This window comes from Gallus gallus, chromosome 3, assembly GCF_016699485.2.
Source record: "Gallus gallus isolate bGalGal1 chromosome 3, bGalGal1.mat.broiler.GRCg7b, whole genome shotgun sequence".
Taxonomy (NCBI): domain Eukaryota; kingdom Metazoa; phylum Chordata; class Aves; order Galliformes; family Phasianidae; genus Gallus; species Gallus gallus.
The window spans coordinates 65,736,904-65,749,490 of NC_052534.1; the positions used below are offsets into that span (position 1 = coordinate 65,736,904).

Genomic DNA, 12,587 nt, shown 5'->3' on the forward strand with positions numbered 1-12,587 from the left:
TCTTTACCATTTTTGACCCTGTGGTGGGGCAAATTCCCTTGATATTGCGCAGAAGGAAAGAGTTAATTAGGTGCCAGGCTGACTGGAAGCCACATACTTGGAAGCCTTACAAAGCCTGATGTGGCTGGGATAAAAGACAGGCCCTAGGTAAACAAAAGTAGGAGGCTTTCATCTGCTGAACCTCTTCACTGGCCCACTATTAGGGAAGAGAGAGATTTCCCAGATAGGAAGGACAGCCCCTCGCTGGAAACTTGAGATCAGTGGGGCCCTGGGACTGAACAGGTCACAGCGTAGAGGAGGAGCACTGCTTTCAGCCCACTGCACGGGGGGAAGGAGCTGCCAGGTACCCCTAGGCCTGCGCAGGCCACGGCCCAGCTCTGCACACCTCACCGCTAAGGGACGAGCAAGAAGAGTCCCCGTTCCTGTTACTGAAGGCCCCAGGTGCAGTTTCCACAGACGGCCGCCTTCAGTGTCTTTATGTATAGAAAGCCGTGGTTAAAAAGATGCACTTTTACATGAGCTGTTGGAAAACATTAGGAGATAACTTTTCTGTGTATGTACATACACACTCTGCGCTGATAAAAAGTCACTTTTTATTACAGGATTCCAACTGGAAGCTGGAAACTGCTAATATATCTCCTGCCATTTGGGTTTTCTATATTATGCGGTCTCGAGAAATAAAAGAGGAGAACGAGTGTCTGAGTTCTCCTGCGTTTCCTGCCAGGATGAATGAGATCCTCTCACGTTCGCCAAGAACATAAAGATCACTTAAAACACAAACTGGCAGATTTCCGATCTGCCTCCACCAAACGCGCTGCATTTCCCAATTTCATAAAAGTGCTTTTCTCCCTAACAGAAGACGGTGATGATAATCATAGCAATCAGTCCAAAATACAAACAGGATGTGGAAGGGGCTGAGTCCCAGCTGGACAGGGATGAACACGGCTTACATACTAAATACATCCACAGGATGGTAAGCAAGGACATGCATTTGCTGCTTTACAAAGACTCCGTCTCTTCTTCTGAAAAGACAAATCTGTCTCCAAATGGCAGGTTCTTTGCTTTGTTTTCACTAATCCCCATAGTTAAACACCCCCCTTTGGAATTCATTAATCCTCCCTCTCATCAGCTCCGTCTGCTCATTAACATCTGCTAAGAGGTTCGAGAAAGAAAAATCCTATTAAACACGCACATCTCATTCTTCCGTATTCTTTATTGTTCCACGTTTTTTTCTTCCTTCACCTTCTCAAACCCACGCTGCCCCGCCATACAGCCCTGGGCACAACCTTATCTAATGCTGCCTGGCCTGCTCCCCCCTGTGAACCAGTCCCTATCACTCTGTATCACTTCAGCCATCCTGTAACTGGGGTCTTCACTGGGGCAGCACTAACGCTGGCTGAAACACGGGATTGCGAGGCAAAGAAAGGTCAGAGCTGCAGAGGGAGGGCCCCGGTGACACAGGGTGGCAGGGGATTGCTGCAGGACCTATCTCAGCAATCTGCAGTGGGATAGAGAGCTCAGAACTGTGTACAGAGCCACGCAATTCATCCTTTCTCCTTGGGTTTGCAGTTTCCCTCCTTTCTCACTCCAGGCCGATCTCCCAGTTTAATCCTGCAGTCCAGCGTCTCAGAAGCTGGCACCAACACATGAGCTCACAGCAGAATTGCACTGCTCCTGGGAGTCTGTGCCTCATTCTGCCAGTGTCCTGGGGACGTGGGGACAGGCCAAGCCCCAGCTCAGACAGGGAACTGAGACACAGGGGACAGGCTGGGGCCTAGCTCGAACACAGACAGCGAACGGGGGCCTTAAGCTGTGCTTCATTGGTTCTAGAGGGATTTCATGGGACTGAAACTACAGCTAAAACCACAATTATTTCATACCACAGAAGTAAACGCTCAAATGTTGACAGACCTTTCCTGTATTCTTTCCTTTCCTTTATCCTGTAGTAAAGAAGAATCAGATTAAGTGGCCAAACAAAACGATACCCAGAGTCCAGCAGTATTAGATCAGATCACTTAAGAGAAGAGCAGTTTAAGTAAGCAACGAATGTTTTTATGCATAGGATTCAGCTGCATGCAAAGACAGTGCACCACAACCTTCATCACAATAAATCTGGCAATTTGTTCTGTTGTAGATGCAGATTGAGTTCATACAACAAGGGAGCATGAACTTCAGATTCATCCCCGTGCTTTTCCCAAATGCCAAAAAGGTAACTAACATACATGCATATATATATATATATTTGTCAGATCATTAGACACATGTTATTTTGATCTCAGCGCACCAGAAGACATCTTAAAACTTTTCTTGGTTCTTAATATCCCACTGGTAATATTCCAGCTGTATTTTACACGAGAACTTTACAGTTTTATGTACACACAAATAAAAGCATTTCATCCGCAATATAAATCAGTACATAAATGTATTTCTGATGATGAATGTATAACTAAAACTCCAATTGTCTCGAGCATTGAAAGAATTTCAGTGGAGAGAGACCATCTATCCAGCAGGCATGCTTTTTGTATTAACCCTTTTATAATTTTGTCCAGATGTAATGCTGATGAGTGGGATGGGGGGAGATTTATGGCTGATGTGAAGTGAGGATCTGGAAGAGGGTGGGTGGAGAATATAAAAATAAAGAGGATCATAAATATTAAAGTGCTGGGCCATTGCTTGAACTTTGATGGGCCCATCAAAGGCAAACAATGTGGTTTTTTAGGAGTTGCAATTTCGTTTGCCTACCTTACTGATTCATTTGAGGGGAAGAAGTACATAAGGCGGTAGGTTGCCTTACCCTTCTTCTTCATGCTGAGAGAACCTGCTGGATTTTTACAGGGCCAGAAAAGCTAAATGGCTTCAGTTATCGTTCAGAAATGGCATTCTTCCTCAGACTTGTAATGGGTATTCTTGTTCACTTTTCATCACTAAATACTGTGTGCACTGTTGGGTAGCTGTCACGTTACCCCTAGGTACAGCTGCGTTTTGGAGGAAGGATTTCAGATTCTTTATATTCATTTTGGGTGCCCAGAGTTTGTATGCTAACATGTCTACAATATTATCACTGAGTGAGTGTAGGGCTGTGAAATCCCACAGCACTTGTGGATTTTAGTGCAATATAAGCTCAGAAGTTTGAAAACATGTCCAGGAGTTTGTGAGATTCTTTGGGATGAGCGTTACCCCTGGTATTTTATGTCATTCCGCTTCCTTCACAAACACTGCTGGTCTGTTACTTGCATTAACTGTGCAAAGCTCGGGGATGGGACAGGTGGGAACTGAGCAGACCAAAGGCAGTGACTGGCTCAGTATTTTCGGTCAGCCTGGGGGCAAAGGGCAGGGCTGCTCCGGGCCTCGGGGGCTCCTGGAGTGCCTGCTGTGCGAGCAGACCCTGCGGCCCGCAGCCACTTGGCACAGTGACATTGGGGCCACAGAGACAGTTGGCACACAGGGTACTAGAGCCTTCTTTGGGCCTCGAGGCAGACACAAGAACAATAAACTTATGTTAGTTTTGGCTGAACTTTATGTGTCAAAAGACTATTTAGCATATAGCAGCAGCTCTCGGAGAGTGAACAAGGAATTTCCAGGACTGGTTGATTCAGCTGCTGCTATCAAAGCAGCAGTCCCCAGGCAGCCTTCCTGCCTATCACTCCGCAGTCCAGATCACCCTTCAGCTTTTCCAGGGCTGCCTGTCTCAGCTGAATTACGTAGGGCAGCATTTTCTGTTGCTGCTCAGGCTTGGTCTCTTTGCTCACGCTTGTCTTTGGCAGACCTCTGCCTCCCATCTCACTAGTCAGTGGAAACATGACTGAGGACAGCTGAGGTGGTGGGCACAGCAGCCCTGGGGGCTTGGACACACTGCAGTGACGCAGGCAGCCAGAGGTTAGGTACCAGTGCTTGTAAAACCCGCACCATTCCAGGGGTGAAAAATGCCATATATATATACAGTCAGATGATTCATGTTGTCTTTTTCACCCTTCCCTTTTCTCTGCGTGTTCAAGTACCATTGCAGCTGGCAGTGGGAAAGAGCAGGGAAGCAGTTTGAGAGGTTTCATTTGGGGACGTGGATACTAGCTGTGTTAATCTCATCTGAAGTACATCATAAAGCACTGATGGTATGTGAAAGCTAGCCGACCTCCAACGGGAAAGGATCTGCATGAGCCAAAGAATGTTCATCAGGAAATTGAATAATGAGGGGAAAAAACATGACACACAGTTAAGGTGGAACTGGCATTTCCAGCTTCCCATCACACACCGATAGAGGAAATCTGGGTCTTGCTGGTTCAAGGCTTGCATCAAGCCAACCAACACAAATGTCCCTCCCTGGTTTTCTCACCGCTGCCTGGAGCACTCAGCTGTGAGTGCCCCAGGATGACTGCTGCTGGCAGAGCTGCTCTGAGGCATGGCTCAAAGCAGGCTTCACAACACAGCCCTGAATGCACGGCCCTACCCTTGGCACTGACACACTCTGCCCTGTTCCTATTACACCAATCCATAAAGTTATCAAACACTCTCTCTGCAGTGCTCAGAATTTCCTCTCTGCTAGCAGATACAGATCTGAATTTAAAGCAAGGCTGTAACCCTTTTCCCATTACTCTCTCATCTGATATGACAGCTGCTGTCACGTGCTGAGGGAAGAGCCACAGCTTGACAGAGTCCCCTTCTAATTTTCTCCACTCTTTCTGGACCCAAACAACACACCTCCCCTGCACACCTCCTACATGTTGAAATTACTGCCTGGGTTGATGAGTGCCAGTGCTTATTGCACCAACTTCACTGTGGAGGACGCTCAATGCAATTGGCTGCAGGACCAGCTCTGGCAGACAGCCCGCAGCCCGTCTCTGGGCACAGAGTGCCTCTGTTGTTATATCCCCATTTGCCCAGCTTCTTACTTACCATCCATTTCTCGCACTAATTTCCATCTTTCCAAGCTTAACTAATGATTTCCCATGTGGACTTATATCACATGCTTTGCTGAAGTCCATCTGGACTGAGTCTACTGCACTTCCTTCCTCCAAAAAATGTTTCCCATCAAAGACAGGTAGAGGTCTCATTTGGCAAACGTGTGCTGCATTTTCTCACAGCTTGGGAACATGCTGCCCTGCTAAATGACGAGTCCAGAGAGCAAGTGCTAGATGCCTTGACTGCTAGTTGCTTACCTTGGAATCACAGAATGATAGAATCCTTAGAATTGGAAGGGACCTTTAAAGGTCATCTAGTCCAAATCTCCTGCAGTGAACCACCCTTACCTGCTTGTTCACTCTGGCTTCCTGCTGGTGCCTCCAGCAAGGGCTCTCCTAAAAGAAAAGTCCAGCTCCACAGTGGGCATGAGCTGGTTTTGGTAGAAGGTCAGCCCTTGACCCTCTTTTAATTAGGGATAAGAATACAGCCCTCCTCACCTCCACATCCACACTGTTTGTATGAAAACCTCCTAGCCTATGAAGACATGGGAACGTGGGGGCTGAGCGGGCCATTCTCCCTCAGCCCACCACCACTGTGCAGGGCCATGGTGGTCCCAGCTCCATGGTGCTACCAGGCACCGGCCAGCCCATGTGACGTGCTGGGAGTGAGGAGTTTGGCCCTCCAGATGAGGTGTGTTAGCCTCCCCTCGCACTCAGCACTGGACTCGGGAGGTGGCCAGAGGACACGCAGCTTGGCAAAGCAGCACGACGGGACAGGACTCAAGAAAACCACTGGGATGAAAGGAGCTTCCCTGTGGATTCTTAAGCTTGAACACATTGTGTGGATCCCTCTGCAGCTAAGGGAGATGCATGGGCTGCAGGCTGGTAGGGGCACCTAAATGTGCCCTACTCTCCTCAGTGTTTATTTTCAGGAGCCCTTTGAAGCCTGTCATTGAGATCAGAATCCCTTTGAAATAGGGTGAAATCAGCCAACATGATGGCAGTAAGGAAAGAGAGACAGGCAAGCTGTGAGATCGTACGGAGTTCATTTATTTAGGAACCCAAATACAATTCCGAAGCCAAATTAAAATTTCTTGTTGTTACAGAAAGTGTCTAGAACAGACAGAATGAAATCTTGCTTGGCAGAGTCTAATGGAATCTGCAAAGTTCTGGTACAGATTCAGGAGGGCTTATGGGATTTCACTTTTTTCTTGTGTTTCAGGAGCACGTGCCTACCTGGTTGCAGAACACTCACATTTATAACTGGCCAAAGAACAAGAAGAACATCCTCCTGCGGCTACTGAGGGAGGAGGAATATGTTGCTCCTCCAATAGGACCTTTACCAACACTCCAGGTTGTGCCGTTATGAACGTTATCTCTCAAAGTGCACGAGAAGCAGTTGTTAAAGGGTTGCTTTTGGCAGGGAGCCCGCACTCTTCCAGATGGCTCTTTCTGATGACAGAAGACACTCTTTCTGCTTAAGGAATTGGTTGTGTTGGGTAGCTCAGGCTCAGCTCGTTCTCCACCACGTTAAACATCTATTTCTGAAGCTGATGGAGCAGAACTCCTCTCTCCCAGGTTTTTAAAAAAGCTGCAAATGGAACGAATGCCCAACTTTATTTTAACATCTGTTTTTAACATAACCCTTTATTAGTCGATACGGCAAACAAACGCCAGAAATAACGTTCCTCCTTTTTTGCTCAGGGTTTCTTTATAGATATCCCTGCCTTGTACAGCATTATCAGACAGTTAATTCGTACATGCACTATTAAATATGTTTGCCTTTTGTAAGGCTACCTGATATGTTGCGTCGGTTTTTATTATTGCTGGGAACGACGAGGAATGGTAACTGTTGAGTAATGCAAGTTTTACTTAGACTGTCTTGCACGGAGACACTGTCTTCAATTAGAGGAGTCTTGGATCTGAAGCCTCTGGAGTTCCATTTCCTCAGAGCACAGCCCCTAACACCTTCAGCATGTTACAGCAACAGTCCACAAAAGGACAGCTGAATGTATTACTGCGTGTGCAGTCAGTACCATGGAATGCTGAAGTACTTTTATAGTGGGCCTTTAGCTTCATTACTGCTCTTCATCCCTTATTTGAAACAGAGCATGTCAAAGAACAATTGCCATTTGGAAACCAGTGGTTGTTAAGAGAAATAACATTGACTCCTACAACTTGTATGCAGTACAGAACAATAAAACAATCAAAGATGTTGGAGAGCCGTGGGGTGCTGGCAGCCGAGAAGGCTCAGCAACTTCACATCTGTTAAAGTCTGAGCGTGTTTTTGCAGAGAACATAAGCACAACTTCGGTGAGGGTTCTTTTCTTAACTGCTTTAACCTTGCTGAGATAACAGCCCAGTTGGCTTGAAATCCCGCAGCCCTTATTGTTAGAGTAGGCATACAAGAACCTCCTGCTCTGGTGCAGAGCACTCCGTGCCTGTGCAATACAGGCTCTTTCCAAGATCCTCTTCCACCTTATTGTTTGTTACAGAGTGACCCAAATACAGCTTCATGGCAAAGTAAATGTGTTTAGTTCTCTAAAAAGTAAATTAACCAGAAGCTGATACTCCTGTTACAGTGCCCAAAATATTTAATTAGCTTTCCGTGAAGACTGTGCCAGTGTGGTATGTCAATACAGGATGTGCTTCGTGGTGCTCGTGAGAAACAATTACAGCACTATGTTGCAGATACCTTCAGCACGGATTTTCCTTTTGCATAAAGAGTTACAGCTGCCTAGGAGAACTAGGAGAAGGGTGGATCCAGTGTTGTCAGATCTGGTAATTTTCACTGTGGTATTTGCTGTGCTTCTCCCCAGTTTCTAGAGAGAAGTCCCACAGCCCAGCAACTCATACACAGCCCAAGAGGCTCATACCCAGCACGCTGGACCTGACAAGGCACAATAAACTTCTATTATGCAGCAGCACTTCTTGCTATCTACACATGGGGGAGTGGGGAGGGGGTGTCCCATTTTTTTCCATACGATGAAATGAAAAGCTAAGTTTCCAATTAAAAAAATAACTTTCTAAAACCATGACAGAAATCCCTTGTAAAAGGTCAGCAAAGTGAATAGAAAGGTGAGGAGGAAGAGGGGGACTTGGTTACCTAAACATTGGCGTTGAGGTTCACTCAGAGTGCTGCACAGCTTTAAGCTCAGCTTCCAAGTGCTGTTGTAGAAAATGCAACTTTCTTGAAGTGCTGCTGCTTATCTACCACTCCTGTGTGGCTGTCTCAGGTACTTCGACATATCTAAAGTATTTCAACACTCAAAAATAATTCCAGTACTCAAAACATATGTTTTGTAGGAATGTGTTTGAGGGAGAGCAGACAGGGCGAGGGGCTTGAGGCTGGAAATGCGGGATGTCATTTGGCAACAAGACCATGGCAGGAGAAGTTGAACACGCAACCGACTGGGCCAGGGAAATCCCAGCAGGAAATAAACCCATGGGCAGGCACGTTCAATATGGAATGACAATGATTCTTGCTACTCTCTGTAAACATAAACTAGATCTAATAGCTAGAAGCTGAAAGGACAAAAATACGCACCTTATATTCCCATTTCTAGTTTGGTTTCTAAAGAAGGCATCTATGGGTTAGCCTGCCTCAAACAGCTTCTGATCCCAAAAGTCAATTCCTTCCACATTTGATAGGTAGAAGCTCAAATAAATACAGAATAGAACAGAATCAGAATCATAGCATATCCCAAGTGGGAAGGGACCCACAGGCAGCATCGAGTCCAGCTCCTGGCTCCACATAGGACCACCCAAAATTCAAACCCTGTCCGAGAGCGTTGTCCCAGCACTCTATGGGCTCTGGCAGCCTGGGGTCATGCCCACTGCCCTGGGCAGCCTGCTCCATGCCCACTGCCCCCTGACAAAGAATCTCTCGCTAGCCCTCCCCTGACACAGCTCCATGCCGTTCCCTCGGGCCCTGTCGCTGTCACACAGAGCAGGGCTCAGCGCTGCCCCTCCGCTCCCTGTGAGGAGCTGCAGCCGCCATGAGGGCTCCCCTCAGCTCCTCTGCTCTGGGCCGAGCAAACCCAGGGACCTCAGCCGCTCCCCACACACCTTGCCCTGCAGACCCTACACCATCTTCACAGCCCTCCTTTAGACGTTCCCTAATAGCTTTATGTCTCTCTTACATCGTGGCACCCAATCCGCCCCCAGCACTGGAGGTGAGGCTGCACAGCACAGTGCAGAGCGGGTCCACCCCTCCCTTTGTCCAGTGGCAGTGCTGGGCTGGGTGCCCCCCAGGTATGGTTGGCCCCCACAGTGTACTTCGTGCTTACAGGTTTCATAGTGAGTACCGGAGAGCCCCAAGTCTGGCCAGGAGGAGAGGCAGCTGTGTGATGTGGGCCTCCGCCTCATCCCAGAGGTGCTGTGCTGGCCTGCCAGAGCCAGCAGGAATGTGAGCTCAGCCCCGTGCCCCCCTCACCCACCTGCCCCGGCCACAGCTGGGAGGGGGCTCTTGGGGTGCATAGTGTGGGCGAGGCCGGAGGAGAGAAAGCTGCAGGAAATGAGGCTGTGTTTGTTTTGCTGCTTACAAAGCCACATATTAGGGAGAGCAGTTAAGCATTCAAAATGATTAGCAAGGCTGGGTAGTAAATTCCTTTCATCATTCTGGCTGTCATCCTAAAATATGTGCTCTAGATTTACCACAGATTTGCTTGGTTTGGGCCAGGGAATTTCATTAAGTAATTCCTGCACCATGTGATACACAAGGTTGCACTAAATGCTCCAGCGACCATTTCCATTCTTCTGTTTCGATGATCCCTGTCTGAAAAACAATGATAGCAGAATGAGGGAGAAAAATAAAGCCTCGCTGCTGAGGAAGTACAAAGAGCCCCATCTATTTAAATGCTGGGGCATTTTTTTTTTTTAATTGAATAACAATTCCCAGGATCCATTGATCTTTACATTAGTTAGAGCGTCCTACAAGGACAGAAACCATGATGGGGAGAGTGTGAGTAATGAGCTCGCAGCTGAGTGAATCATTTCCCCTACAGCTTTGTGTTTGTAGAGAGACAGATGGTGGGAGCTGTGGAGAGGGAGAGGGTGGGGAAAGGCAGGTTTCTGCAAACAACATAAGTAGGGAGAGGACGGAGGAAAAGAAATAATCGGCAGGTGAGGGAGAAGGAGAGGCTGGAAACACGCAGGCTGCTTCAAAACTAACATGTTCATGCTAAAAGAGATTAGGGTTACAGGGAACTTTAGGAAGGAAATTACAGAAAACAAGAGCCTTGAGGCCAGGAGAGGAAAATATAACAGGAGCAGCCCTAGAAATGCATCTGTAAATCTCTTCAGTCAGTCATTAACTTCATGTGCAAACAGTGAGGCAGTAGCTTTCAGCATGCGAGCACCCCTCCCGCGGGTGGGCACTGCTGCCAGCAGGAGCTGCTGAGCTGCAGGCACGAAGGCATTGCCTTCATAGTACTGCAGAGGTACTGGGGGCTGCTCCCTAGTGCCTGCACATCTGTGGGGTGTGGGAGGGAAATGCACCGCCCAAAATGAGAGCAAACACTGGGATGAGGGCAGCATGAAGGGAGAGACAGAACTCAGTGAGAAGCAGCCTGTCTCGCAGGCTTGCCAGAACTCCAATGACATGAATGTGTGTGAAGATTTTTTATGCCAGCCACCTGTGTGACAGAAATACGGTAGTAATGTTTTCATCCCACAGATAAGCTACATCGGTGTCTCCAGAGAGGGAACCGTATGGTGGGTCTGGTACAAAGGTAATCCTATAAAACCCTGCGTGCAAGACATGAAATGCTGTTCCCGGAGCTGATTTTCTCCCAGAGAGCCCTTCAAGCCACCATCATTCAGTACCACATAACAGAGCCATGAGGCAGACAGCCTCAGGACCAGTGGCAGGGCAGGCAGGGGGCAGCCTGTGGGGCAGACTCACTGCAAGGACTGGTTGGGACCTCTCCCCAGCCTGCAGCCCACCTCGGGGCCTGGCTGCAAGGTAAGGCTGAGGGAAATGCCTGGGCCTGGCAGGGAACAGGGAGCTGCACAGCCTTTCATGAAGGCCAGCTGTGGTAAGGAAGGAGAGCAGGCCTCAGAGCGCGCTCAGCACGCAGAACAGGTGCGCGCTATCTCACAGAGCAAACATCTCTCTCGTTACTCTTTGGCTTTAATTTAACAGCTTCTCCCCTGCTGTCGCTTCTGTTTAATCTGTGCCAGCGGCAGATGACAGAGGTCCCCGCAGGCTGAGCTGAACGCACTGGTGCATGGTGACACCGGGGGTTCCCAGCAGCAGCCTCACACCTGCCCCGAGCTGTGGCGGCAGAAGGCGGCCATTTTGTGACACCTGCTCGTGGTGGGAAGGCCTTGGAACCTTCTCCAGGCTAACAGGAGGGCCCAGGGAACCTCTGGTAGAATGTGGGTGCTCACAGTGAACCCCAGCAGGCTGGCTGCTGGGAAAGGAGTGGCCCGAGTCCTGCCAGGGGCAAGGGAATTGCAGCACCCCATCTGCAGGTCAGGCTGATAAAGTCCTCTCTGCTGTGTAACGCCAGCCTCCAAAGGTGGAAAAAGTGCTGTGGGAATGCCTGCAGGGACCACAGAAGTGTGGTTTTCTGGGGCTGAAGAAAAAGGTATCGTAATGCTAGGCACTGGACAAAAAAATAATGATTAAAGTAGTTTATAATTAAAATTGATCTTTAAAAAATCATGACTGCCACCACCTGCAGTGAGCTCATTCTGACTGTATTTCATTCTTTGGGTTTTTCACTTCTTCTAAAGGACTGTATTCTGGAAATACTATCTTTGAGGCTTTCTTCAAAGCTGTCTTCTTCTGTTTGGCCTGACAGCTCTTACAACATGTCCATTCTATTTTCTGTCAGCTACCTCCAGTTAAAATCCACTGAACATGATGTTTTGTGACTGGCATGTTTGGCAGCGCAATGCTCTGGTGTGCTGGCCTCAGGATTTTCAGCAAGCAGCGGGTGCTGCAGTGTGCTGTTAAAAAGCCTGCAGTCTTCAAAGGAAGCAATTTAGTCAGAAAAACTTCTAAAAAGATAACACTGGTGAGGATTGAGCTGAACGGCCCAGGAGTAGCTAACGCATTAAAGATTCTTTCATCCCTAAGCTGGCAGAGAGAACTCAGCCCGGCTTGGTACCGACCAAAACCACTCGGGTTTGTATTTGGTAGCATCACTTAAATGCTCAGCAGATACTGTGTGCATCTCACTGACATGAAGGAACGTATATACATCCACATGAACACAACACCCATTGCAGCCTTCCTCCCAAATTTTTACTATAGATGGGACATACAGAGACACTGAGATCCAGTCTTAGTATTGATACAGAAGCCAATTTTTCTTTGATGCCTAATTAACAGCACTCAGAGGACAACCAACCGTTTCTCTTTCAAGAAGATTAAAGATATCTCTGCCAATGATTCCAGATGCTTAAAAGTGTCTTTCCCCGTGTACAGGGCAATGGATAAGGCACTAAGAAATCATTTGGAAAAAGAAGATGTATCTCCACTTTACCACTGAATTGCTGCAGTCAGCAGAATGTTATCACTCTGCTCCGGGTCCCTTACATAAGAAGTAGAGATGAAGGCAAACTGGCCACTTAAGTAAAGTTACTATTTGAGACTTATTCAATAAAATACTATGCGCATACAAATAATTCTTGTGTGTCCATTTCCCCCCAAGTCTTATAACAGAGATGATTTTCCTGAAG

At 47.8% G+C, this 12,587-nt stretch overlaps 2 protein-coding genes across 8 annotated transcripts in view; one reads left to right on the forward strand and one right to left on the reverse strand.

Moving 5' to 3' along the window:
- Window positions 1–6,696, forward strand: part of TRAF3IP2 (TRAF3 interacting protein 2) — a 34,631-nt gene extending 27,935 nt beyond the window's left edge. For 4 of the 7 annotated variants that reach the window (XM_046939592.1, XM_040698315.2, XM_419782.7 and 1 more), the window contains 3 exons: window positions 857–973; window positions 2,135–2,209; window positions 6,118–6,696. In XM_046939592.1, coding sequence (XP_046795548.1) covers window positions 857–973; window positions 2,135–2,209; window positions 6,118–6,264 — 339 coding nt within the window. In that variant the 3' untranslated portion in view covers window positions 6,265–6,696. Of the gene's footprint in view, window positions 1–602; window positions 974–1,946; window positions 2,036–2,134; window positions 2,210–6,117 lie in introns of those variants that run through there. The other 3 variants (XM_046939593.1, XM_025148963.3, XR_005858882.2) reach the window with 2 other exon arrangements.
- LOC121110407 (translation initiation factor IF-2-like) overlaps window positions 1–12,587 on the reverse strand; it is a 65,216-nt gene that overhangs the window by 27,277 nt on the left and 25,352 nt on the right. The window lies entirely within an intron of this gene.